Source organism: Numenius arquata, chromosome 1, assembly GCF_964106895.1.
Source record: "Numenius arquata chromosome 1, bNumArq3.hap1.1, whole genome shotgun sequence".
NCBI lineage: Eukaryota > Metazoa > Chordata > Aves > Charadriiformes > Scolopacidae > Numenius > Numenius arquata.
The window spans coordinates 110,809,561-110,836,404 of NC_133576.1; the positions used below are offsets into that span (position 1 = coordinate 110,809,561).

Sequence of the window (26,844 nt, forward strand, 5' to 3'; positions counted from 1 at the left end):
TCAGAGCAGTCATTTTAATTGCAGGTATTACCTATCAGTAATAATCTGGCCTCTTGACTGAGAATGATGAAAATTCTCTGTTAATTGTCTGCCTTACAGCAAAACGTGTTTTCTGCTAATAATTTAACCTGACAGTAAGTGCTGAAGTGTATTTTTAAGTGCTTTGGGTTAATAGAAACATTACGGAGTGCTTTGAAACGCTCACACCCTTTTACCAGCCCAGTGCTGTCCTTGTTCCTTCCAGTCCCAGCTGCATCACCTCCCTCTGCTCTGCCTGAAGAATTTATCTCAACAGGAGACTGTGCCTCCTGCCAGCCCCCGGGGGAAGGACTAGGGTCTCCTCCCTCCCTTGGCCCTGCGAGCATTAATGAGCATTAATTCTCTCCTCCTTGGGAGCTTAAGAACTGCCTCAGGGAGCATTGCGTGAGCTGCCACCTCCACAGTCTGTTTCTTGGTTGGAAGAGACAGAAGTGCAAAATTGGTCCCTGCTGCCCCTCCGGCCTGCTGCCCCGGGTTACGGGTGTACACAGGCGTCTTGATTCGTAGTCACCGCAGAGGGGGGGTCGCTGTGGTGATGGGGGCCACGCTTGTCAGTCTGTAATGCTGGCTGATCTGTAGCACGAAAGCAGGCGATGCTGAAGGCCTGACCCATCAGGGCTTTTACATCCACCTTGCTCCAGCTCGGGCACGTGGGCTGAAGGCCCGTTAGCCAGCGGAGCGCGTCAGGGCTATTCCTACAGTTCGTTTTCCTGTTTAACTTCATCTGAAAGGAATCCACTCGATGCGCTCCGAGACCGGCTCGTGTCAGGGAGCCACACGCAGTAAGTGGGGACAGATGGGAGATGCATTTCAGAAGGTCTCTTGAACTGAAATGTCATTGTAGACGCACAGTGGGACATGGTCAGCGGGGCTGGCAATGGGACAGGCTTCCCAGAGCCACGTTTAATGCAAGTATTACTCTGAAAAGCTTCGCAGTCCTCTAAATAGAATGGTGTTTGGTTTTTTTGGTTTCAGCCATTCTGCCTGCGAACCAGACTCCGAATACCTGTTTGACTTTAATTTGCTAGATCCAGTAAGTGACATTTCTTGGACACTGAAAAAACAAAGGCGGCAGATGGTGCGTGCCGATTTCTAGTAGATCTGTATCACCCTGTCATTAACGAAGACGGTGACAGCGCCCCGTGTGCAGAGCTGAGCTCCGTTCTGCGCAGAAAGGGAATTGCAGAGGGCTGTTGTCAGACACTCGCTGACCTTCCTCGGGGTCCTTCTGGTTTCCCAGACCCGCGTAGGTGTCTGCTGACACCCCAGCTGTGCGTGCTGCATACACGGACACAGGCAGCGTCTAGTCCTGAGCGTTGTCAGACATGGGGCAGAACCTGCTGCTCAGCGTTTTGCCCTTTTGGTCGCTCTTTGAAGGGGAAAAGGGCTGGTAGAACGAGACATCTTCTGCTGGAACCCACCTCCTTCCGATAACGTGAGGAATACAAGTAGGGCCCACATGGGGGTTGTTACCTTTGTGACATGCTAAAACGGTCCCTTGATGCTGATGTGCCTCCATGGGGCGTTGCTGATGCTGCAGCCCTGGGTGAGAAGACGAAGGGCAGCACTGAAAAGTCTTCCCTGCAGGGAGGGACGAGGCAAAGGGCTGCTGTGCTGATGCTGTTGGTGGCTTAATGAGCCTGAGTCAGAGACAGCTCTTCAGTTTGGCTCCCCAGCCCTAAACGGGCTTGTTTTGCCTTTGCTGCATCAAACGAAGCATGGCCAGCAGGTCAAGGGAGGTGGCTCTCCCTCTCTGCTCTGCTCTGGTGAGACCCCACCTGGAGCACTGTGTCCAGCTCTGGGGCCCTCCACACAAGAAGGATGTGGATCTGTTGGAGAAGGTCCAGAGGAAGGCCACAAAAATGATCCGAGGGCTGGAGCACCTCTCCTATGAAGAAAGGCTGAGAGAGTTGGGGTAGTTCAGGCTGGAGAAGAGGATGCTCCAGGGAGATCTTATAGTGGCCTTCCAGTACCTAAAGTGCTGTTTAACATCTTTGTTGGAGACATGGACAGTGGGATAGAGTGCACCCTCAGCAAGTTTGCTGACGACACCAAGCTGTGTGGTGCAGTCGACATGCTGGAGGAAAGGAATGCCATCCAGAGGGACCTGGACAGGCTTGAGACATGGACTTGTGCAAACCACATGAAGTTCAACAAAGCCAAGTGCAGGGTCCTGCACCTGGGAAGTGGCAATCCCAGGCACAAATACAGGTTGGGCGGAGAATGGCTGGAGAGCAGCCCTGAGGAGAAGGACTTGGGAGTGTTTGTGGATGAGAAGCTCAACATGAGCCAGCAGTGTGTGCTGGCAGCCCAGAAAGCCAATCGCGTTATGGGCTGCATCAAGAGAAGTGTGGCCAGCAGGTCACGGGAGGTGATTCTACCCCTCTACTCTGCGCTCGTGAGACCCCACCTGGAATACTGTGTCCAGCTTTGGAGTCCTCAACATAGAAAGGACATGGACCTGTTGGAGCAGGTCCAGCAGAGGGCCACAAAAAATGATCAGAGGGATGGAGCACCTCTCCTGTGAGGACAAGCTGAGAGAGTTGGGGTCGTTCAGCCTGGAGAAGAGAAGGCTCCAGGGAGACCTTGTAACAGCCTTCCGGTACCTGAAGGGGGTCTACAGGAGAGATGGGGAGGGACATTTTATCAGGGAGTGGAGCAATAGGACGAGGGGTGATGGTTTTAAACTGAAAGAGGGGAGATTTAGATTAGATATTAGGATGAAAGTCTTTACTGTGAGGGTGGTGAGGCACTGGAACAGGTTGCCCAGGGAAGTTGTGGATGCTCCATCCCTGGAAGTGTTTAAGGCCAGGCTGGATGGGGCTTTGAGCAACCTGCTCTAGTGGAGGTGTCCCTGCCCATGGCAGGAGGGTTGGAACTCGATGATCTTTAAGGTCCCTTCCAACCTAAACCATTCTATGATTCTATGGAAAAGGTCTTTTACTCCTCACGGACGGTGACCGTCAGGCCGCGGGGTGCGGGGCTGCGCCGCAGCCGCCAGGGGGCGCTGTGACGGGGGGGAACGGCGCCGCGGGGCCGCCGGTGGCTGCCGTGTCCCGGGGAAGAGACGGGAGTGTGGGTACGGCTGCCCCGGCGGGGCGGTGTGTTACCCTCAGCGCTGCAGCAGGCACCCAGAGAATCCTCCTGCTGCGGGCAGCAAAAGACAAAGGCGCGCTGGTACTCGCTGTAAAGGCCAGAACGCCTGAAAGGGCTCAAAAGGCGGGGAGAGGGGGAAAAAAAATGAGGCTGGTGGGACTGTCATGTGGGTAAAGGGCATCTCCTGGGTCCCTGGGGCGCAGGCGTAGCCGTGTTCGGGCTGGGAGCAGACGTGCAGGGGAAAGCGCCGGGCTCGGCTCTTCCCTGGGGTGTTCCGCAGCGTGACATTTACCTTCTCTGCGCTCCAAGCGTCATCTCCCCGTACCTGAAATTTTCCACTTGGCTCTTGTGAGGAGCCAGGCTCTGCCTCAGCGCTGGGCGTCCTCCTGGGGCCGCTCTGCCCTCCCACCGCTGGCGAAGGGATGGGGTCTGGTCCCGCTTTAACGCAGATGGTGCTTCCCCAACGTGTTAATGGCTGGCGCTGGAGAGGTTTGTTCACAGCGACGAAGCCTGTGCAGTCTGCCTGCGGGGTTTTGGTTGGTTTTTTTTTTCTCCTCCTTCGCCTTCATTGCTCAACTATCTTCACTTGGGCTCTGGTGAGGTCACCTCACGGCTTTGCCAGTGAATTTTCCCCCAGGGCAGCTAAATTCCTAACTTGGAGGAAAAATAAAGGGTTGAAGCAGCCTGGGGAAACCATGAAGCGTTTGAACAATAACTGTAGTGAGAGCCCGGCCTTAGGGACGTGTCACACAAGCGCCAGCGCAGGCACGTTCCCCTCCCCCTACCTGGAAGACGTATGTAGGATGGTATGAATGCCACCACATCCCACCCACAGCGAGTCTTTCATGCCCGCCGTGGGGCAAGACAGATTTAGCTGGAGAAAACAAAACCCAGTAGAAGCAGAGGGGCTCGGCAGCACGGCTGGGAGTGGGACTCATTAGCAGGAGAGCTGGGTCTTTTGTTGGAATGAACACACGTCTCTCCTCCCTCTGCCATGCCCGCCGTCCCCGGGGACACGCTGCTTTCTTGCCTGCCAGTAGGCCTGTCCCCAGGAAGCGTGAGCCGTTGCCACCACAGCCAGAGCCTGCTCCGTCCCATGAGCTAATTGCGGCTCTGCCCTTGACACTCCTTGGGGCACAAGGCGAGTCCATCTGTGAAGATCATTTTTTCCCCCCACACCCCCACACACCCAGCCTTAAAATGGGGAGGAGGTGCCTTCCTCCGCTCCCCTCACCCCACCGCGGGAGCTCATGAGCCCCGCTCCCTGCAGGCTCCTGCTTGTCCCTAGGCACACGGAGCCCCTTGGGCACCTGACCATCTGCCCGAGCAAACGAGGGGTTTGCTTGCTCCCTGGCAGCCGCCGGGGCAGGGCTGTGCCTGGGTGCGCCGCCGCCTGCTGAGCAGCTCACCCCGGCTGCCTGTCCGCACAGAGTTCTCAACAGATGCCAAAGGGGCTCCCCTATTGACAAGGGTATTTTTAAACACGCTCCAAGAACCTTGTGGAGCCAGCTGTTCTACGGGCGAGCTGAAGGGCGTTGGCAAAGCTGCGCGTTCGGAGAGGTAACGTACCCGGCAATTTGGAAATAAAGGGCCCCTATTCATAAGAGTTGAGCGAGGCATGTCATGGCCCCAAAGATAGGTTCCTGTCTTCTCTGTGCCCTCAGAAGCAGTAACTCCATTCATGGTGAGGCCACACCTGGAGTATTGTGTCCAGTTTTGGGCACCTCAATACAAGGGAGATATCGAGGTGCTGGAGCGGGTACAGAGGAGGGCAACGAAGCTGGTGAAGGGCCTGGAAAACAAATCATATGAAGAGCAGTTGAAGGAGCTGGGACTGTTTAGTATGAGGAAGAGAAGGCTGAGGGGAGACCTCATCACTCTCTGTAACTACTTGAAAGGACATTGTAGAGAAGTTGATGCTGGTCTCTTCTCACAAGCAAATAGCGATAGAACAAGAGGGAATGGCTTCAAGTTGCAACAGGGTAGGTTTAGACTGGACATTAGGAAGAAATTCTTCACAGTAAGAGTGATCAGACACTGGAACGGGCTGCCCAGGGAGGTGGTTGAGTCGCCATCCCTGGATGAGTTTAAGAGTCGCTTAGATGTGGTGTTGCGGGATATGGTGTAGGGAAAAACTTTGTAGAGTAGGGTAGATGGTTGGACTCGATGATCCCAAGGGTGTTTTCCAACCTAGGTGATTCTACGATTAGCAGACTGGTAGCTCTCCCCAGGAGATGGGTGGGTTTTGTTTAACTACAAGGAGCTGGGCTGGTGCCTGTCATGCAGCCAAAAGGCTTCGTTCCTACCTGTCACCTTGGTGCTCAGGTGCTTGTTGTGTCCGACTGCTTGTAAAACCTCCACACGCTGGAGGTGCCTGCTGGCACAGGGTGACACAGGTTAAAACACACACACAGGTTTGATGTTTGGCCGCAGGACAATGAGGCTTCATTCCCAAATGTGCACTTGGGGGAGAGGATCTAAAGAAAAGCACACACCGGCCCATAGCCCTGTGAGCATCGCTACCAAGGAGCAAAACAGGCACACCGAGGGAGGGAGGGAGGAGGCTGAGGTGACATAGAATCATGGAATTACAGACTTGTCTAGGTTGGAAGGGACCTTCAAGATCATCTAGTCCAACCATCAACCTAACTCTGATAAAAACCATCACTAAACCATGTCACTAAGCACTATGTCAGTCTGTCTTTTAAATCCCTCCAGGGATGGTGCCTCAACCACTTCCCTGGGCAGCCCATTCCAATGCTTAATAACCCTTTCAGTGTAAAATTTTTCCAAATATCCAATCTGAACCTCTCCTGGCGCAATTTGAGGCCATTTCCTCTTGTCCTGTCGCCTGTGACTTGGGAGAAGAGACCGCCCCCTGCCTCTCTACAGCCTCCTTTCAGGCAGTTGTAGAGAGCGAGGTGGTCTCCCCTCAGCCTCCTTTTCTCCAGGCTGAACAACCCCAGCTCCCTCAGCCTCTCCTCATAAGACTTATTCTCCAGACCCCTCACCAGCTTCGTTGCCCTTCTCTGGACCCGCTCCAGCACCTCAATGTCTTTTTTGTGGTAAGGGGCCCAAAACTGGACACAGTACTCGAGGTGGAGCCTCACCAGTGCCGAGTACAGGGGGACGATCACCTCCCGAGTCCTACTCGCCACGCTGTTCCTGATACAGGCCAGGATGTCCACCTGGGCACACTGCTGGCTCACGTTCAGCTGGTTGTTGACATGGGACACACATTGGGCCATACCTCATGGACTGCACTGCAGCAGACACCTGCAGTCTCACGGGTGGCCAGGGCAGTGCGATGCTTCCCTGGGGCCAAGGCTCAGTAGCAAAGCCCTCCCAGCTGTTACTAGTGCCATTCGGTGGTGAAAACAGCCGCGGGGCTCTTGTAGCAATGGCGAATGGGGGTGTTCATGATGCAAGGCAGAACGCTGCCTCACAGGATGTGCTGGGACATCACCTGTCCCCCTCCCCAGTACACCAGTCAATACTAAGGTGGACAGGTGTGGGTGTTGGGGATGGGGGAGCCACCTCCCCACCGTGGCATGGCTGGCCGTGGCCACGGCTTGGCCAGAGCCGAGCTGGCGCTGCACCCTGGGCACAGACTTTCCCCACGCTGCCACTCGCTGCCACGCACCCTGAGGTGGAAAAGGTTGTTTTTGCTGTGGCTTTTGCAAAGCCACTCGCAACCGATGCCATAGGAAAGGGGTTGATTGTTTGGTTGTTTTTCCTCCTTTCACATTCCTGGAAAGAGGAGCCAGCGGGAGGCAGGCGCTGTGGAGCAGAACCACAAGTCAGGAAGGCTGGGCTCACCGCCTGCCTCTCCCTGGGGCGCTGGGGGGAGCTGGGCCAAGTCCCAGCCCTGGGAGATGCTTGGCTTACAGCTGAACCACATGGCCAGAACTGCTAACCTTCTCCTGGGCTTTCCCTCAGCCTCCTCCCACATTGTCTGCCCAGCACCAACTGTGCTCTGGACGGCTGCTTCCTTGTGCTACCTTCTTCCTTTCTCCTTTGCTGGAGGCAAGGCTCCCCTTTAGCATGGGCTGGGGCGGCAGGGACTTCAGCGTCTTCTCTTCCCCAGGCCACAGCGGCTCTCACCAGTGGGATTGCCTCTCTCGATATGGGGTTGGACCTCCCACTGGAGGCTCTGGGACACCTCATGCCCAGACTTAACTTAGCAGCTCAGTGCTGCTCCAGTCATGTTGTGTGTATGGAACGCACGTGGAGTGAACCTGAGTAACTCCATAGCTCACTGGTCTTGCCGCTCAGTGGGAGAGGAGCCCTGGATTTTCTCTGAGCAGGTAGAAAGATGGGCTGAGCTCTCTGTTAAAGTGCTGGTTGGAAGGGAGAACGTGTCAGTTCCTGGGGTTGAGCCTGCATTTATGCCAAAAGCTGCTATAAGCCAGCAGCTTCAGGACTTGGGCTCCAGCAGTGAAGGCCCTTAAGAGCCTGTATTCATCACCAGGCATCAGTGAGCGCTTGGTGTCTCCTGCTCAGGCCCCAGGAGCGCCGCAGCCCAGCAGAATTTCCACCACCTGTCTGCTCTGGCAGGAAAGCAACTGGCCACTTCAGGTCCACCAGCGCAAGAGCTGTGAAACGGGCCTTCATTGCTTGGCAGCAAACGCAACAAATCCTTGTGGTCTACACAGTCCCTCAGTTGCTTGATGCTGTTCGGCAGCAGGCAGTGTGGACAAGTCCATTGATTGGGTGATGCTCAAGGCAACCACAGTGTGAGCTCCTCACCAGGAAAGTGGCAGGTGCCAAAATGCAAGTCCAAAACCATTGGAAAGCCACAGAAACATATCATTTTATGCAAGAGTGCTTAGTCAAGAAGGAGGAGAGCTACGTACAATTCCCTTTCATGTCACAAAGACCAAAACCCATATCCCCTCTGCCTCATAACAGCCTGCGCCACCAGGCGTTAAGAGGTTCTGCAGGAAGGTCCTTCCAGCCAAAAGTTGAAGTGCTTCTACTTCAGACAGAAAAATGAAGCATTTGTTGGCCCAGAGAAAAAGCCTCTCTACTGACCAAACATCACTGCATCCTTTGGAAAGAGGCCTGGGTTCTCTTAGTCCTTCTCCAATTTCATAGACAAGAGCAAAGCACGCGCTAGAGAACAAATGGGATCCAGATCTCCTCTTCCCTCACGTGCTTTTATCGTTAGATTACACGGTCCAAGTCATTCCTTCCTTCTCATCTGATCTCGTCCCTGGAGCCTGCAGATTAAGAGGCTCAAGCGGTCTTAACACCCACGGTTCTTGAAGGCCGGAGTCCTGCATCCTCCCCCCGGGTTCACACCTGCTGGCATACATTACAGACAGGATAATGTCTAATTAGGGGCATTGCCGCTTCTAATCAGATTTCTCTTAGTAGCAGAAGCTGCCCAAATCCCAGGACAGACGCTTACAGTTCAAAGATTCCTGGCATGCTGCTGTATCAAATAAGGTTTTTTGTGCAGGATCATACATCGCATCTTGGCAGAAATTCGTTCGTACGATCCAAACTCCCCCCTGGATGCTGGGTGGGGACTGGAATGGAGAGGCTGCAGCCCAAGAGTCCTCCAGCTTCTTTGGCTCTCCGGATGACAATCTTCTTCCCTGTCTTCGCTCTGATGAACGTGTCCTGCAATCACACAGCTCCCCCAGATATTAATTTCAGAGAAATTGTGAGTTCCTGGTGGGAGCAGTGGCTTAGGCAGAAGAATCACCTTGATTGAATGCACCAAAGGAAATTGGGAGTGCTATCGTTATTGCAAAGTTGCATTAGAAAAGACCTCATTTTTGTTTAATTAGGGATGTGTCCCCACCTGCTGTGAAATATTATTATGATGCTTAATTTCTTCTTCGCTGTTTCTTTTGCTTCTTCTTCTTTCAAAGAGCTAAGCAAGTTGAGCTGGGGAAAGACTCAATTACTTTGAGGTGTGTTGGCAATATCTACTTCAGGACCTGCTTCTCGTATGAGAAGCACATGGCACATGTCATTTTACTGTAAGACCATCACTTCCCCCCCCTCTTGCAGACACATGTGCACACACACTCCTTTTTTCACAAGTCCTCCTCCCCACTTACTCCCGTGGCCTGATGACTGCTCCCACTGGGAAAGGCTGCTTTTGCAGGAATGGGGCCCATCGCTCTGTTCCCTGTTGGGGCACAGATGTTGCCACATCTCTGCCCACGCAAACACCAGGGGGGTGGGTGTAACCTCATATTACTGCCAGGTTTTGATGTCTTCAAGTGCTGTCCTGCATCCAGACCATGCAGACGAGAGCAGCTCCCAGTGCTGACCACCCTCACGGATGCACTGGGCACCTCTGCCTGGGTTATACTCGCATTGCCAAGGGCGGGCATTCCCCAGCCATACACCATTAGACACTTTTTCCGAGCGTGGGCTGGAAGCCCGGTGTTCTCACATGACTCCAGAGGCTGAGGCAACAGACATGTGTCTCTGCGCTAATCCAGCCCTGGAGACAGCCCCACCCTGAGAGCTCAGAGAGCAGCCAAGCGCCCTTCGGTTTCAGGCTCCAAATCTCAGAGGATCAGCCTTAAATGATGAGGTCCAAGGACTGTGACTCTGGAGACGGTCCTTTATCGACCCACAAGCTGCCACTGACAGTGAGCACCACCCACGGGGCTGGTGGTGAAGACGGCAGTCACACAGAATCACAGAATGATATGGGGTTGGAAGGGACCTCTGGAGATCATCTAGTCCAACCCCCCTGCCAAAGCAGGTCCACCTAGAGCAGGTTGCACAGGAACGTGTCCAGGCAGGCTTTGAATGTCTCCAGAGATGGAGACTCCACCACCTCTCTGGGCAGCCTGTTCCAGTGCTCTGCCACCCTCAAAGTAAAAAAGTTCCTCCTCATGTTTAGATGGAACTTCTTATGTTCAAGTCAGGCTAAGCTGGGCTGCATCCTGGGTTGCCAGGCCCCCTGCCAGCCAGGGCTGCAGAAGGGGTCCTTTGCAGAGTGCGTTAGCTCTGAAGAAAGTGCTTACCTCTCTCTTTCTCTCTTTCCATCTGCTGAAACTGGTTGGCAAAGCAGAGAAAGAATTTAGCACTATGCGGAGCCTGGCTATCCAGAAAGGCAAGAGGAAAAAAAACAGGTAGATATAAAGGGTGATCAGTAATCATGCTTTTAATAGCTTGTAAATATTTTTTTTTTTAATTCCAGGCAACTAAGATGTACATTTGTTGTGTATATCTGACATCTGAAAAAACCATGAGTCCACAATCTGTTCTGTTTCATCCCTTTTCTAAAGCACATAAATTAAAGTATCAGTCACCCCAATATACAACAGTTTTATGAAGGAAAAAGTCTTGTTCTGTTTTTACAATTCAGTGTCACCTCTTTATCTGAAGCATTAGCTAAAGTTTTAGCTAGATAACTGTCTCACAACAAATAGGAATACTCAGACCTTAAGTCTAGAAAAATTCAAGAATTTTCCACTCCCTGCTCTCAAACTCCACTTCCTAAATAAAGCATCAGAGTAACATTTTCATTTCCTGCTAGAAAACCAAAGACCCCAAAAACTCTTCAAACACCCCTGGGAAACACTGTTTGGGCCACAGAGCTTATTAAACTTGAAATATTAACAGTGCAATGATTTCCCCTTCTACAACTTCAGCGCAGAACCTGAATTTGCACCAGGATGAATGAGGCTAGAAAACACCAGATGATAAGCAGCCTTTGGTGCCTGGGGCTGCTAAACCGCCTCCCATGCTTGATTTAGGTACCCAATAACTGCTCTCAGCTTTGAGAGCAGATTTGGAGACCCTGGGCCATTCAGTGGTTCAGGCTGAGGCTATTTCAGCATCCCTGGGATTCAGCAAACTGGGATTTGAATCCAGATGGCAAGATGCTGAGGACCCTCCTCTCGCACTGGTGCTGTGGCTCAGTGCTTGGCACGATTCAGCCACGTAGCTCTGGCCACCACCCCAAGTTATTCCCACTAAAACTATTATTTATTGATTTTATTAGCAATACAGCACGGGCCTTAATGGGCTGGGGTTGCCCTTGCCTTCTTCCTGTTGGGGTGTACATGGGCACCACGTACCTGGGGCTGCTCCTCACCAGTCTGCTCAGGAACCAGTGGGAATGGCCTGTGCTCTAGCACAAGGTAGATCTCCTACAGGAAAATGGGAGGCAGGCAGAGACAGCTCATCTGGCTGATGTCTTCATCCATTCCCCAGCACTGAACACAAAACCTCTGATCCAGGGGGAAAAGAAAACTTAAAGATGAAAGAACACAGAAATAAAGCGAAAAACGTGACCTTTAACTGCTTTTTCATCTCCCACTGTTTTGACTAAGGAACTCAATCTATAAGTGCAGCTAACTCCAGAGACGAACGTGCTCTTTCACAGTCTTGTGTGTGTGCAGCACTAGAACAAAGTCACAACTACAGGTGCAAAGGAACAACGTTACAGTCCTCAGAAGACCTACTCTGTGCACTCACCATCAGCTTGAGTTTGCCGATAAAGCAAAGCAAAGAGGTTCATTCTTCTTGAGGACAAATGAAAATCCGTCAAACCAGCTTCTATTACAGAGAGATTCTAAACTGACATAAATAATTATAGTCTTGATTAAAAATAATATATTATTCTAGGTTTTTGTTTGTTTTTTTTTTTTTTAGTTTTCATGTAAAACCCCTATACTCTTGACATCTAGGAACAAAGACAAAATAAAAACCAGGCACTTGCTGTGCCTTCTCAAGCACTATTGTGGTGTTTAAGGGACACAGAGGAGCTTAACAAATGAGATTAATGCCTACAGTGGAAAACGAGAGGAGTTCTTCATGCTGTCGGCTTTTTCAAGTCTCGGATTTGCTTAATCAGGTAGTTCTTCTCATCAGTGAATTGCTCGTCATCCGTCCTCTCTTTCTGGAAATTGCTCAGAAACTCAATTAGCTTGGGTTGGTTTTTCAACAGGATTTCCACAATAGGCTGTGTTTTGTTTGGACTGGCCACAAAAACCTAACATGCAAACAAACCCAGGCACAGGGAGACACAAAGAGAGAGAGAGAGAGGGGAACATCAGTCACAACATCCCCGTAAGTTATTTTCTAATGAGTGAGCTGAAGACTGGCAGGCAGACACCCTGCTGCTACACACCTTGTCCCGAGGCACAGAGAGAGGAGTTACAAACACCTTGGTTCAACAGCAAATGGAGGCACAGCTATTGAGGGAGTGTGTGGTATCGCTTCCCTTTAATTTTGCTCTTTGTTGATAAAAGCATTTGATTGTAAACCCAGCTGTCAGGAGCGGGCTATCACTTCTCAGCCTCTTCCCCATGCAAGACTTCACTACGCAGAAATTAATTATCAGGAGAACGGAAAAGCTTTGTGTCAGTATTGATATCATTTCCATACTAAACCAGGCCTAAAATTAGACTTGCCAGCTTTGTTTTGGTTTGGAAAAATATGTCAGAGGCTCCACTTCCCCTCTGCCTAATCCATTCACAGGGAGCATGGAAATTTCCAGCAGCAGGAGCAGGAGGAGCAGGAGTACCGTGGTGCACCCTGTGCCTTCGCTGCCCTCACCGAGGAGGGGAGGGTGGCAATGCGGAGAGGTGATACTCACCTGGCCCAGCCAGCCCAGCGCTGAGGGCTTACTGGTCTTCTCAAATAGCAGTTTTTAAGGATAAACCTAGCTGTGCTCTGATTTTTCCTCCTGCAAAGCCTAAAGCCAGAGAGTTTTCCAGCTTTGAACACAACCCCCTATGCTGCGACACTGTTTCTTTAACATTTTCTCTGCCTCACACACTAGCTGATGACGACAGGAAACTTAGGGCCGGTTGTAAAGGCCAGGGGTGACAAGCTCTTCCCAGGGACCTCAGGATGCTGTGGAGATGTGGGCTCCGCAGACATCGGTCACAGGGGGCAGATGGGGCGGCAGGAACACACACACAGCCCACCCCTGGCCACCCCAGGAGAAGCTCCCACATCTGGCTCGCTCGGAGGTTACCATGGCTGGTCAACAAAACACCGCCCGAGCGCTTGTGCAATGACATAAATAACTCGAGTTATTCTCTACCCGACGAGAAGAAATTAAGGATGGACAGGACTGGAAAACATCCAGTTTCCCTCCAAGCCTGTTCAAACCAGAATGAAAACAAACATCTGCTGACGGCACAGAATGGCACGTTGTCCGGCCGAGCACAGGCGGCACCACCACTTGCCCAGCCTCAGAGCTGCTGGCTCTAGACCTAGGGCTCTTCTGCAGGTTCATTTATCTCCCCTGAGATTGTGCTCACATGAAAACCTGGGCCATGCCCTGCTCGGTAAGACTATATTTATTTATTTTTCCATAGAGGTGAAGGAAAGTATCTAATCTTAAACCTTGCCATCCCGATGCCATAAGAGCCCTAATCCCTGCCTATGCTTTTGTCTCCTCTGAATCCCTCCTCCTCAGGTGGCTCCTAGGAGTCACTGCTTCAAGGTATTTTTTCCTCTGGGGAAAGAACTGCAACCTCTGCCACGCTGGGTGAACGCTCACAGGCCTCAAGTCTTTTACAAAGTTTTCCTTGATCTAGTGGCCAGGCCAGTGGTTCCTGTGACAGTATAATTATCTACAGTTATTCATACCGTCTTTGCACAGGCCTCCGCATCGCCTTTCTCAGAACACCTTGAGCTATAATATCATGTAAATTCTTTTTATACCTACTTGCCACCTAAAACTTCCCAAGAGAAGCACCAACAGCCTCAGTTCCCAACGATCCCTTCAGAGCAGCCACCCTAAAATAACAGCTTTCCTGTGTGATGTTCCAAGTGCTCAAAGTGCAACATCTTACCAGGGACACATCTAACAGGGCTACAAAGATGATTAGGGGCCTAGAACATCTCTCTTACGAGGAAAGGCTGAGGGACTTGGGTCTTTGTAGTCTGGAGAAAAGAAGACTGAGGGGGAATCTGATCAATGCCTATAAATACTTAAAGGGTGGGTGTCAAGAGGATGGGGCCAGTCTTTTTTCTGTGGTGCCCAGTGACAGGACAAGAGGTAATGGGCACAAACTTGAACATAAGAAGTTCCATCTAAACATGAGGAGGAACTTCTCTACTTTGAGGGTGGCAGAGCACTGGAACAGGCTGCCCAGAGAGGTGGTGGAGTCTCCATCTCTGGAGACATTCAAAGCCTGCCTGGACACGTTCCTGTGCAACCTGCTCTAGGTGGACCTGCTTTGGCAGGGGGGTTGGACTAGATGATCTCCAGAGGTCCCTTCCAACCCCATATCATTCTGTGACTCTATCGGTGGGTCAGACAGCTAGTTCACAGCTCTCACTACACTTGATAGACTGTCGATAGCTGATGGTTCTGTCACTGCCTGCAGCATCTGAAAGCAATATCCCCTCCCTTGCAAAAAACTTTGATATGCTGCTATTGATGCGTTGGCTCTCCATATAAGAATTAACAGATTTGGAGATGTAAATCACTACTGAACATACTTTACAGCTTTCTAATCCATGCCTTTTCTAGGGAACACACATCCTGCAATCTTGTGGGTATGAATGTTTGGCTGTGGCTGAGACTGCGGCAGGTGCTGCTCTCAGTTCAAGCAGCCCCACGATGCAGCTCGCCACATGCTGACCTGCAACAGGACACCACACTGATGGAGCCTGGATACTTCCAGGATTTGGACTGTGATAAGTCATCTGGACAAGCTTCCTTTGAGAAAAGCAGTAGGTAAGCCTATGGGGGGGGATGAGGAACGTAACCATGACAGATCTTCATTACAAGTTTTTGATTTCAAAGTTCAGTTCACCCTTTGTGACCGGGAGAAGAAAATCATCAAGTGCACTGACAGGACCCACGTTTTCAGAAAAAAATCTGATTGTGGTGCAAATGGGATCCATTAAAGAAGGCCTGACCTTGAAGTGCTGAACATCTTCCCTCAATGAATATGAGGCCTCCTTACAAATATAACTGAAGGCTGACTCTCAAAATGAATACATCTAAATCATTCTTCTTGTAAAGCCTATCTGGTCTGCAAACAGAACTGGAAAGATTTAGTGGTAAACCTAGTAAATACCAGCATGACATATTGGTCCTACAACTAGTACTATCATAGCAAATAATTAAAGAACTGAGTTTAATAGAAGGCATCACATCCTGTTTACCTTCCTGCTCGATTGTTTATAGATTATAATCTTCCCCTTGCAAAATGGTCACACTGAACATCCAAACAAAGATCATCTTGACTGCCAGTCTTGCTCAGTGTCAACAGGGGCTCGTAAAGAGAGAACGTTAAAGGACCAGAAAATTCCTGAAATGTTATTCAGTACTTCGGCAAAGCAAACAGAATCAATTCTGCCAGTATCAACTAATCAGCATCACAAAGCCCAGGATTAGGACCACCATGAGACTTTACTTTTAAAAAAAAAGAGCTTCCCACATTCAGAACTCTGTATTGTCACAGAGCAGGAGATAAACCCCTGGGAACAGGAATCATTATTAATGCTATCTAGAACATTTCTACTAAAATGAAATATAACTGAAGCTAAAGCACTTCACAGAGAACTTTGTTTCACCTACGGTTTTATTATGAAAGCTTGTGTGTTCTAGAGCACTTAATTCAGATCTATGAGAGAGACAGAGACCAAAATAAAGAGAGTACTCATATTAAAATTCCAACTCTAAAAATAGCCATTTCAGCACAGTTCCATTTTGTGAATGTTTGCAAAAGGCCTGGAATGCATATCAACTCTGAAGCTTCAAAAGTTGTCCAAAGTGTAACTGTTGACCTCTTCTCTATTAAAAGTCATACACTGGATTTCTTCAAACAAATACCAAAATCCCTTGATTAGAGAATCTGACCTTGTTTCCTTGCAATTAATAACCAGGCATCACCATCCTCTGGGACTAGAGCACAGCAAAAGCGATTACAGAGGCTGGATACCCTGGATTGGGTATTTTAAGACTTATTCTGGGGTCACACGCAATCTTACTCTGTTAGGAAGCTGCACACAGAAGAGCCTTACTGTTCATGTTGCTTATAGTGTAGTGCTTCACAAAACACTTCTTGCCCTATAAACCCTCCAGTTAAGAAACAAAGAGGACACATCCCCACAAACGTGGTTTCAGCTTCATACCAAGAGGAAACTGCCAGTACAGTCAAATTATGTGAGACCATTTGCAGAGCAAGCTGCAGGAGGTAGCTCTGTAATGTGCATGAAATGAATGGAAAAATGAAACTAAGGTCACAAAACACAGTGTACCCATTCTATTTTTAGATTTAAAGAGTAAAATATATCTTGCTAAATGACTGCTTAAGAACAAGAAGGCTGCATAATCCCACTTCATGGCTACAGGGTGCTTTCCTCAAAATAATCTAATTGTTTATGTGAAAGCCAAGAGAGCTTGTTGGTTCCCCATATGAGAAATTTGTGAGAGCCTTTAATTTGTAAATGCATAAGGTCAAAGGAATATCTGCACCACTTTCACGGATGTCTGAAAGCTTTACTCTCCCCTACGGGCAAACTCAAAGCAGCCTCCACAAATAGTTCTCACAAATCCATCACAGGAACCGGAGAGCACTTCCCAACATCTGGTCTTCAAAGTGTGCATGCTCAAGACTGGGACCTCTCCACTGAAATCAATGCAGAGAAGAACTCGTGACTCTCAAAGGCTACATCTCTAGGTGACCCCCTTGGATTATTTATGCAGGAGGAGGAAAGGGGTGAGGTGTGTTAACTCTTCCTAATGATTAAATACTGGCTAATCTTCATGCATACATTGTCTGGGACATCCAGCTTTACAAAGCAGCCACAAGCCTTTAGGATGGTTCCACAAGGCAGAAGCTCCATTTTGCTCAGGTGAAAGGAAGAGAAGGAGCTGGAGCCAGGAGGAAGATCAAGAATCTCCTCAACAGAGAATGGAAGGAAGCACTGCAAGTGGACACCCTGTTTGTCTTCTATTTTCCACCCAAAGCATCCTGGATCAGTGAAACGTTCTCAGAGCTTAAAGGGGGACTGACATTTTCAGCCACAAAATGCTCCCGCAAAATATTTTTGCAATAGAGGTGCTTATCATTTTCATCTCTATCTTGCAGTTTTGAATCTTCAATAATTAGAAATTGCCTCAGGGAGGTAAGAGTCATATGCCTTTTTTTTTGGGTCAGCTGGGGCATGGGAGTGTTGGAATTTGGATGCTTACAAAACAGGCACTTTTTCATTTCACCTGTGTCTAACTAGTGAAACAACTAAATCAGGTAATTTAAACCCAAATCTTTTGGCAGCTCAGACAGAGCAGCAAGTATACACCTCTCAGCAGACCTTTGATTTCAAATCACTGTTGAGTCTACTGTAATTTCAACCAGGGCTGCACAGGTATTTTGCAAGCACAATTTTAAAATGCAGGCACAGTTTAAAATTTATGAGATTGAAAGCTGAGCACAAGATTTCTCTCCCAGTTACATTAGCATGGAATTATTACAGCTGACGAGAGCTGGGCTGAGGGACATGAACCCAGAAACAGGAGGCATGGATGCTGCAGAACAGGGCACAACCAGCCAGTAGCATTTTCCCCCATTTTCTTAAATATTTAAGGATTTCCGTTAGTAGTTCTCAAGAAGTTAGAATTCAATTTAAGAAGTGAAATCAGAGGAAAATGCTTTTCTCTGACCTGCTCTACAAAACTAATTCACAATGCAATTTTCTGTAACACTCTATAACTACGCTGCCCACCAGGGAGAAGCTGAGTGCTTCTATACCCAGCTACCCCAGATCCTCAGCGAGGACCTAAAAGGGAAGCTCTGCTGCACCTCTAGAGTTATTCGAGTGTGCTGCTGGTGGTTCTAAACAAGCAGTTTCCAGCTGATGTCGTTCTGCTCTGAGTCTGCAGTTTCCCCACAAGGAGCACAATGCGTGTGAGATATAGCGTGAGGCACACCATGGCACTGCTTACATGCTGCTTACATGCTGCTGACAGGTGCCGCTGGAAAAAAGCCAACAACATCACATGGAGGTCACTGTCTGAGGACACAGTTTGGCCCTTTGAACTGAAGAGACACAACATTACCACCGTGGACTGGTTGTTTGCTGGGCACCTGAAGGCCTCAGCGTTATGTCCACATGGTAGCAATCGCAAGAGGTCAAGCAAGGCTGAGCCTACAATATCTCCACTCTTAACTGGAAATGGGACACAACATACTGGAAAAGAAAAGGAAGGGAGGAATGAGAAGGAAGAACAGGAGAAACAGCAACGCGTGACATAGTTGCACACTGGAATCCTTTCAAGTTATTCCAAGTCCTTTCAAATGCCTCTTAAAATAAGCAAAATCAGCTGTTCCCAAGGCCTGGACCATCCCTACCATTAATTCAGACACAGAAACTCATGTGTTTCATACATAAAAATCTGGCATTTATTCAACAGAGTGGCTAAGACAGCCCAATCCTCTGATCCCTTCCCTCCATAAGCATCTCAAAGGCTGCAAGTGCTTGGAGCCTGACTGCTCTCTTATCTTGGAGCCACATACCCCCGGTAAGGAGGAGGAGGAGAAGTTACTCACAGCAGTTCAGATGACTATGGAGGAAGTCAGCAAGGGAACAGCTTACCAAGCTACTTATTTCAGGGAGGGAATTTTTTTTAATCCTTCTTGAAGCTCTTTTTTTTTTTGTAGAAAAATTTTTTTTGAGAAGCTGCACATCCTCTAAGACTCCACACTGAAGATCTTGGAAGCTTTTTTCCAAGCAGAAATGGCAGAAGTACAAAACTCAACAAGTCACCCTGAATTTGTGGAGGGTGATGTAACCCTTTTGCAATAGCATGCCTTTTGGTGTGATCTGGTATCTTTCTTAACCATCTTGGGGAATGATATCCTTACAGGCTTAATTTTCCTCTTCTGAGAATCATTAACAACTCTATTTACATAGCTTGAAATTAATGTGTTCCTTCCAAATGAAAGGTAGTTTTGCATGATAACTATCCAACTCACCCTCTGTCCCAGAGCAGAGAACTTTTTTGCTAGGAAAATGGTAAACCTTTCACTTCTTAACGTTAATCATCATGAAAAAAGGGACACTGGTTGGATCTGGTAATTGTTTAAGACTGCGTTAATGATCACTGCAAAAGGATGGAAGGATTAAACTCATTTCAAGCTCAGATTTACCAAATCTTTTTAATACCTTTAAAAGCAAATTGTATTCGTACTGATGCACAGCGCTACTACTTTTGGTCTTAATGTAGAGTTTTAAGACCTTTTTTTTTTTTTTTAAGTATTTACCCAGAATCACGTGGTAAAATGACCTAAGAGCTGAGGGAAGGTACCCCGAATAAGACCTAGAAGCTTCGTGTTTTGTTACCTGTAGCATCCACCTTATTGCTAGTTGAGTGACTACCCTCAGCCCAAACCAAAATGATGCTGCTTCAGATCTCACCTGAAGGATGGCAAACAGAAATCAGAGGCTGAGCAATAGAAAGGTTTTCAATTAGGGCCTTCTCAAATACTGGAAGTGACTGTAAACCCCAACTTTTGCCTTAATTTTCTGGGCTTTCTCTTGCCCACCCTGAAAGACACTTTCATGAGGAAAAGAGGAAGTCTGCCACCTCTACAGCTCACACTAGCTCACCTTGAACACGTGGAATGCTTCAAACTGAATGTTGGGGCTTTTATCTCGCAGCAAGTTCATCATCAGCTTCAGATTTTCTGGTTTGCTGATGTATTTTGTCATGATGGCAAAGTTGTGTCGGTCCAGAATCAACTCACCCAGCAGCTATAGAGACAATTAAAAAAAACCACAGGTTTTTCAGTCCAACGCATTAATTTTGAATATAAGGAACGCAGCAGCATATTTTAATGCTTGCCTAAGAGGTTTCAATGTCACTACCTTTAAAAAAAAAGTAACTAGACTTGCTATTATGCAGTGAGTTACTTAATGCCCAGTAATGCTCATCTTCTAAATACTACAGAGAGGGATCCCCCATATGGGCTGGATGTAACAGGAGCTGGTGTGAGCCAGCTAGGACAGAAGCAAGTGTGGTGCAGCTGTCCCACAAAGACACCTTAATGTCATTTGGATGTTACATTAACACACCTATCTGGTTCCATCTGCAGGTCACGTCAGACTTGGTGCTGTAGCACCAAACAGCACCAGACACACAGAGACTATCATGTTACTCTCAAGCTCATTTTAACCTGCATTCTGAACCAAAGTCCAGATTTGAGGTCAGAGGAAAAATGATAGTGCTTGTTCCATAGAAATGGCCCAATGCTTCACCAGAGATCCCAGAAAAGTCACAGCGAGCTCTTGAGCACTGCAGGAGCAGCATCCTCAAGCACTTTTTTCTTTTTTGTTAGAAACGCATGGCTGTTCCATTGTCATAAATGTATCTTGTTATTCTGCATAACGTGGAGTTTAAATTTAGAAGGAACGTGCTGAGAATCTTTACTTTACCTTCAAAGATTGTCTCTTTGTAACGTAATTCTCGGAGTGAAGCAGTTTTTCATAATCCTCAAAGATCTAGAGTAACAAGAAAACACAAAATGCATCCGATGCATGTCCATCCTTCCTCCTCTCAGTCCTTCCCACCCCAAAGGAGCAGCAGAAGCCACAGCAGTGCCGGCCTCTAACGCTTCACTGCCACGCCAGGCACAGCTCTCACGGCCTTTTTTCTTGGCTGGTTATCACACAGTGAATTAATGCTCAGGAACACTCCTCTTCCAAATACTGCAAAGAGGTATACCACATATGGACTGGATATAACAAGAGCTAGTGTGAGCCAACTAGGACAGAAGTAGGTCAGTACCCGTACAATCTTCTCTTAAAGGAGGGTGAATCTGCTGCCAGGACAGACGGGTCCAGCATGTAACTGGTAGACTCACTCTCATCGTGGTCATGACTTGCTTTGTGATTTAACACAATATCCCAAGCTAGTGATGGTGCATCCCATGCTGGCATATGCCCAAAACTCCTTTTGTCAGGTGCCACCTGCCTTGAGCAGCTCATTAAAGCCGTTTGCCCAATGAGGGTCACTAGGAGTCCAGCGTGTGCTGGCTTTTGTGGGACCGGGCCAAGGGAACCTTGTGGTCAAGAAGACTGAGAGAGAAGGCTACTGTATGTTCACACCACCTACTGAACAAGCGAAAAACTTCAACACTGCTCTCCAAGAACCATCTAAAAAAATGCTCACTTCCACAATTTATACTTAAAATTTTAAATGTTAAATAAAGTTAGAACGGGGACTGTTCCAATGCAATACTTCAGTGCTAAGAGAAAAGATTAGCAGAGACACTAATTTTGCTGTAGTTAAGCTGCATTTGTGACTCAGCAATATCTTTATATAACCTTCTTGGTAACTCTAGAATGAAAGAAATAGTCTTCCGCCTTTTCACTTTGGCAATGAAATAAAGAATGCCTCAGGTAACATAAGAACGTAAGCCGTAGTCTAATTCCATGATCCATATCAGTCCAATTTTAGTTGATTCCAGTGGAATTTTTCTGACCCACATTTGGTTCAAAACTGAGCCAAAAAAGCCAACGTGAAAAATGGCAGGAAACCAAGAGACTAATTGCATTAGTATGGTAAGAGGTAATTGCCTTAGATGGTAAGACCTCAGTCCCCAGCTAGGTACATGTAATTTCCCGAAACACTAAAACTTCTTGCAGCAACTCTTCTCCTCTGTCCCAAAGTATTATATGTGACACCAGTGTGGCCCTATCGGCCCTGGAATATCACAAAACTCTTTTAAAACATGCACGCTTTTTCCCCCATGTTCTATTTACATACAAAGTTGACAGTTGTGTTCACATATGAGGAGATACGATGCCTGCACAGAGAAACACAACTTGCCATTAAACTATGAGTGCTCCTGAAACCTCAGTGTGTGTTCCTGTGTGTGTGCAGAGGGGTACCTGTAATTTCAAATGCCACAGGAGGATTCTGCTTTAGTAAAAGCAATGTTTAGTTTTGCAGTCCTATGTGACTATTTTATGTGGAGCATGAAACCCTCTGCTATTGAAAGTGCACTTTTTCCAGCTAAGCAGGAACAGATTTTTTAAAAATTGCTCTATCGTTTACACTTACCGCATCATAATTTTGTTCCAGAAATTCTGCTACCAATAATTTGTGTCGTGTTAACAGGTCCTGGGGAAGAACAGAGAAAGGTTACCTGAGAGAGTGTGCTCATTTGATTGTCCCTTGATTCTCAAATGTATTTTAGCATTTTTTACCAGGTCATCTTTTAGAAGGTATTTACAACATGATTTCTATAGACCGAAAGCGTTTAAAAAAAAACCTGCATTCTGTGTTTATTAGGATTTTAAGGAGAGTTCAGTGAATGCTCACAGAATCAATATAAAACTATTCTAACACTCACTCTTTATATTCCTTTTTACTCCCATCTTTTCTTAAGGTCATCGTGCATAGTATTTACAATAAACTGGGGTGGGGGAAAGGAAGAAAGCAAATTAACCTTTATGGAAGGATCAGCTATGGTCCCAAAGCCAAAAGTGATCTCCATGCTATCTCACAGCTGGAAAATTATGCTAAGTTTGATCAACTGTTATTGCTCATCTCCAATGAATACAACAAGGCAGACTCAAATTCAACCACTCTATATAATACATTTATTTATTTAAAGCCTAAAAGTTAGGCACCAATCTGAGCTACCCATCTAGGCTCCCGCCACAGCCACTCCATCCCGAGAAAGGGGTCTCATGTAGTGGGATGAATTTCTTCTGTGGCTGGTTTTCTGCCCGAGGTGGACTTACTGACACAAGCAGTACCAGACCTTTAAGCTGAAGCTTCATAGGAGGTATCCCATCTTAAAAGGTCAATTAATTCAAATTTAAATTAAAGCAACCTCTACCACAGAATGGGAACATGGAGCTCAGCAACAGAGATGGAAATGTTCGGCTCCAGAAGAAATCAAGTCTCTTTACTGGATGAATAGCTACAAAATGAAGTGGCCAGTTTGAGGCCTTTAATTTTTATCTTATTGCCTCCTTTAAAACATAACACTGATCACAATAAATGCCTGATGAAGTCCATTCAAGTTGATACTTTTCCAGTGAATCAGTTGCTCTCTTTTTCATCATCTTTTCCTTGGTTTCCTTACCCACAGTCAGAGACTGAAGCTGATGAGTAGCTGAACCAGATGCATAGACACATCCTCTACAGCATCACAAATAAAAGAAATCCTTTACATACTAATCCTTTAATTTATTTTTACCATCAATTATAAGATGAAAGCAGAGTGCTGTAAAAACGAGAAAGTGTTTTTAATACATTCCTTTATTTAGCAGGACTGCAATGACAGCAGTTTAAAAGGCTGAGTGCAGCAAACATGATTCACAAGTTTTTATGCAGGGCACTTAGGAGGCAAGTACAACATTTTTCAATAGGGGGCACAAATGGAATATAATCCAAAATGAGTTTTTCATACAAAATCAGGGGAGAGTGTGGAGCAGTGGTATTCAATCAGCACTCTTTCCAACTGCCCTTTCACAGCTGACTGCATCTCTAAATACAAGACATTTTCCTCTGCATTTTTAGCAGCTCTGTTTCCTCTCTGCAGTGCACCTGGCTGAATTTAATTAAGAAGTACATCTCCAGATCATCAAAAATTCCGATACTTCCCTACTATAAATATACTCAGACTTTAATGCACATTTAATTAAGCCCTCCTCTGGTGTGTAGACTATCCAAGGCTTTCAGCTCTGAACCAGACACCCTGGTGACAACGCTACAAACCCAATAAGGGGGAAACAGAACTGAAAACACAAGCTCAGCCAGCCAGCGAGCAATCCCAGCACTTATTTTTATGGTATTAGAAATGAGGTATCTCCATATTTCATGATTCAGTTGCTTCCACATCACTTCTTGCTGTTCCAGCTATTCAGAGCAACAGAGAAATAGGAGATGAGATGAACGGCTGGTTTATTCCAGAACTGACCATGTATCAAGTCAATTTAAAGTAAGAGGCAATTTAAAAAAATGCAGTTTATAGATTTTTCCCCAAGCACTTTAAAAGGTGATTTCTGACCTATGTCTGAGGATGAACTGCCCTCATACTCCACTCTTTCCAGTGCATGTGACGATGTAGAATCCTATTTCTAAATCCTGCTAAAAATACACTTGGATCAGAGGGGACAGAAGTAAGTTTCACAGCTGTAGATCCGTGAACAACATCAATCCCTCTTTTTTGAGAGAGTTGGAGTAATCTGCAGTCTTTGCTGCAGTTTAACTGCCCTTTGTCCCCATCTGGACCCCTGGTTGGGGTGAAGACTGTCCATCACCAAGAACACACTCTGCTGTCATCCTCAAAGCAGAACGTTGGCAAAAAATGCAAATCTCTTCTGTGAAGCTGGGAACAGAGTCTGGGAGCACTTTTTCTGACCAGAGAAAAAATACTCATCCGAGCATAGGGTAAAACACCAGAGACAGAAGATTTAAATACCTCAGTTGCATTTTTATACAGTCCTACACATGTATTTTTGCTTGTCAGTATTTCTGTGCTACCTCCACTTTCATAACATTTATCTAATGAACACAATGACAGTGCAACTTAAAATAACTGAAAGATGCTGCTATTGATTAACAGGTGTTTGAATTAGTAATCCTGCTCAAGACATTACTGATGAATGCAATATTATCTCTATTATGCAAATCTTTACCCCATTCAGTAAATTAGTAAAAACTGAGGCCGGGTTTCAGCATGTGCTGAATCGCTGAGCTGAACTCTCAGTGTTCCTTACAGTTATTCCTAAGGTCTATCTACTCATGTTTCTAATTAGCTTTGTGAGGAAAGAATGAACGACGTGTTTCTATGACAGCAAGGAACCCACTGATAGAAGAAAAAAGGAGTTATGTCTATATTTAGAAGAGTCTATACCTGAAAAGAATTTTCCCCAGCTTGCTTAATTTATTTTTCATAAATAATCTTCCCTGTACATTAAGCTTATAGGCACCACATTTTGCTCAAAGACTATTGACCTTGGAGGTCTATAGAAGACTAGAGCACCTTGAAGGCAAGATGCTGGTCACATACTAACTTCAAGAAATATGGCAAGCTTCACCCAATTTCATTTTCAATACCACACAGAGACTCGATAGAGAGTCTATGCAAAGCTTTCACCTACTTAGCTTGTAGCCACATGGTCCTTACACTGAACTATGGGCCACAAAAGTAAGCATACAAATAAGTTGTAAAATCACCAGTAGGCACAGCATTAATCTAAAATTGACTGCCAAACTCAGAAGGGTCAGCAAAAATTAGAGGATTTTAAATGATTCCTTCTATTTACTGGTTGTGGTCATGATGGGTAGCGGTTTTGTCTCTGGGTGAATGTAGGGAGAGAAAAAGGTTACGCATTTTACAAGAACTATACATAATATGTAATTAATTTGAGTTTTAAATGGTTGCATAAAAGGCCTCGGCTTATCAAGATGAAGAACATCAGTGAAATGTAAATCTGTATTGAATTAAAGATTCTTTGCTGACTTAATCACTGTTGTGAATCCTATTACAAACAGACCAAGGATTAATTATATCCTTTACTGAACGGTAAAAAACCCACTCAGTTTAAAGGCAACACAACATTCAGTGATGACTACTGACGGACTGCCATTTTTGACACAATGCTATGTATCCAGTAATTTACCTTGAATGTAGCAAAGGCATCAGAAGCTATATCAAATGTTGACATTTCCACATATTTAAAAAAGTCTCTGAACTGTTCTGAAAAAAGTATGATTTTGGCCAAGGGTTCATGCCGGATACACTCTCTCAGCATAATTCCACAGCGTAAGGCAATATTTGGGGATTCATATCTGAAGAATGAAAAGAAACAGAAAAGGTCAAAATGTAGAAGAGCAAAGATAAACGGTCATTCTTCTAGCAACAGGGAACTTTGTAGCATAGGGAATTCATGCACCAGAGGGAACACAACACATGGACGGCAGCTCCAAGCCAGAGAACTGTACCCAGCTTCAGGACCTCAGCCCAAAGCTGAGGAGCAGTCACACAGATAAGGCTGCCAGTGTTTCCGGTCACAAACCTCTGCCTTCGCAAGCCAAAACACATTTTGGCGTAAATGTGCATTATACCTCCTCTCTGCAGAAAGACCGTGGGCAGTGTGTAACATTTCAACAGAGCTCTTTCACCTTTGCAGATTTATGAGAAAGCAAGGCCCATACAATACAACAATCTTCCTTTTCAGATTTAATTCTGAGCTCCTCAGTTTATTTGAGAAAAATATAACACCTTATGACCACCCATCACTTCCCACTCCTCTTCTAGAGAACATTGCTCTAGAATATTAATGTCTAATGAGGAAGGTAGAAAGAGTCTATCCAGGCAGTCTACACGGGATTAAGCTTTCTGTAGCTCTGAAGATATTTTTTTGCAGTTTAGGAGGAATTCTGCTCCATCCCTCCTCTGCAGAGGCTACGACTTTGTTCAGGAGACAAGAATTCGTTCCTCAAGTTACAATCCTGTTATGGCACACACGTTGCAATAGCCAGGAGCCAGCACTCAATCCTGGAGAGTGAAAGACTGGGGAGGCAATTCAGATCATCTTCTATTTCTATAAAGTTTTGATTTCTTTAAAGCTGAAATTAATCTGAAACAAAACTGTTAGAAACATAATTAAAAAAAAAAAAAAAAAAAGAAAGGATGAAATCCAACAGTCAGGAATGACTTAAAGTGAACTTCTTCCAGCAATCTTCAGTCATGTGAAAGCAGAGAAGTCCAAGGGGACAGAAAGCGTGCTCTG

The 26,844-nt window shown here is 46.7% G+C and overlaps 1 protein-coding gene across 1 annotated transcript in view; it reads right to left on the bottom strand.

Annotated features, from left to right (window-relative positions):
• Positions 1 to 10,256: 10,256 nt before the first annotated feature.
• Positions 10,257 to 26,844, bottom strand: part of CAB39L (calcium binding protein 39 like) — a 45,780-nt gene continuing 29,192 nt past the window's right edge. The window contains exons 5-9 of the mRNA XM_074151608.1: positions 25,732 to 25,900; positions 22,154 to 22,213; positions 20,524 to 20,589; positions 19,699 to 19,842; positions 10,257 to 12,109 (exon numbers count right to left, since the gene is read on the bottom strand). Of these exons, the coding sequence (XP_074007709.1) occupies positions 11,930 to 12,109; positions 19,699 to 19,842; positions 20,524 to 20,589; positions 22,154 to 22,213; positions 25,732 to 25,900 (619 nt within the window). The 3' untranslated portion in view covers positions 10,257 to 11,929. The remainder of the gene's footprint in view (positions 12,110 to 19,698; positions 19,843 to 20,523; positions 20,590 to 22,153; positions 22,214 to 25,731; positions 25,901 to 26,844) is intronic.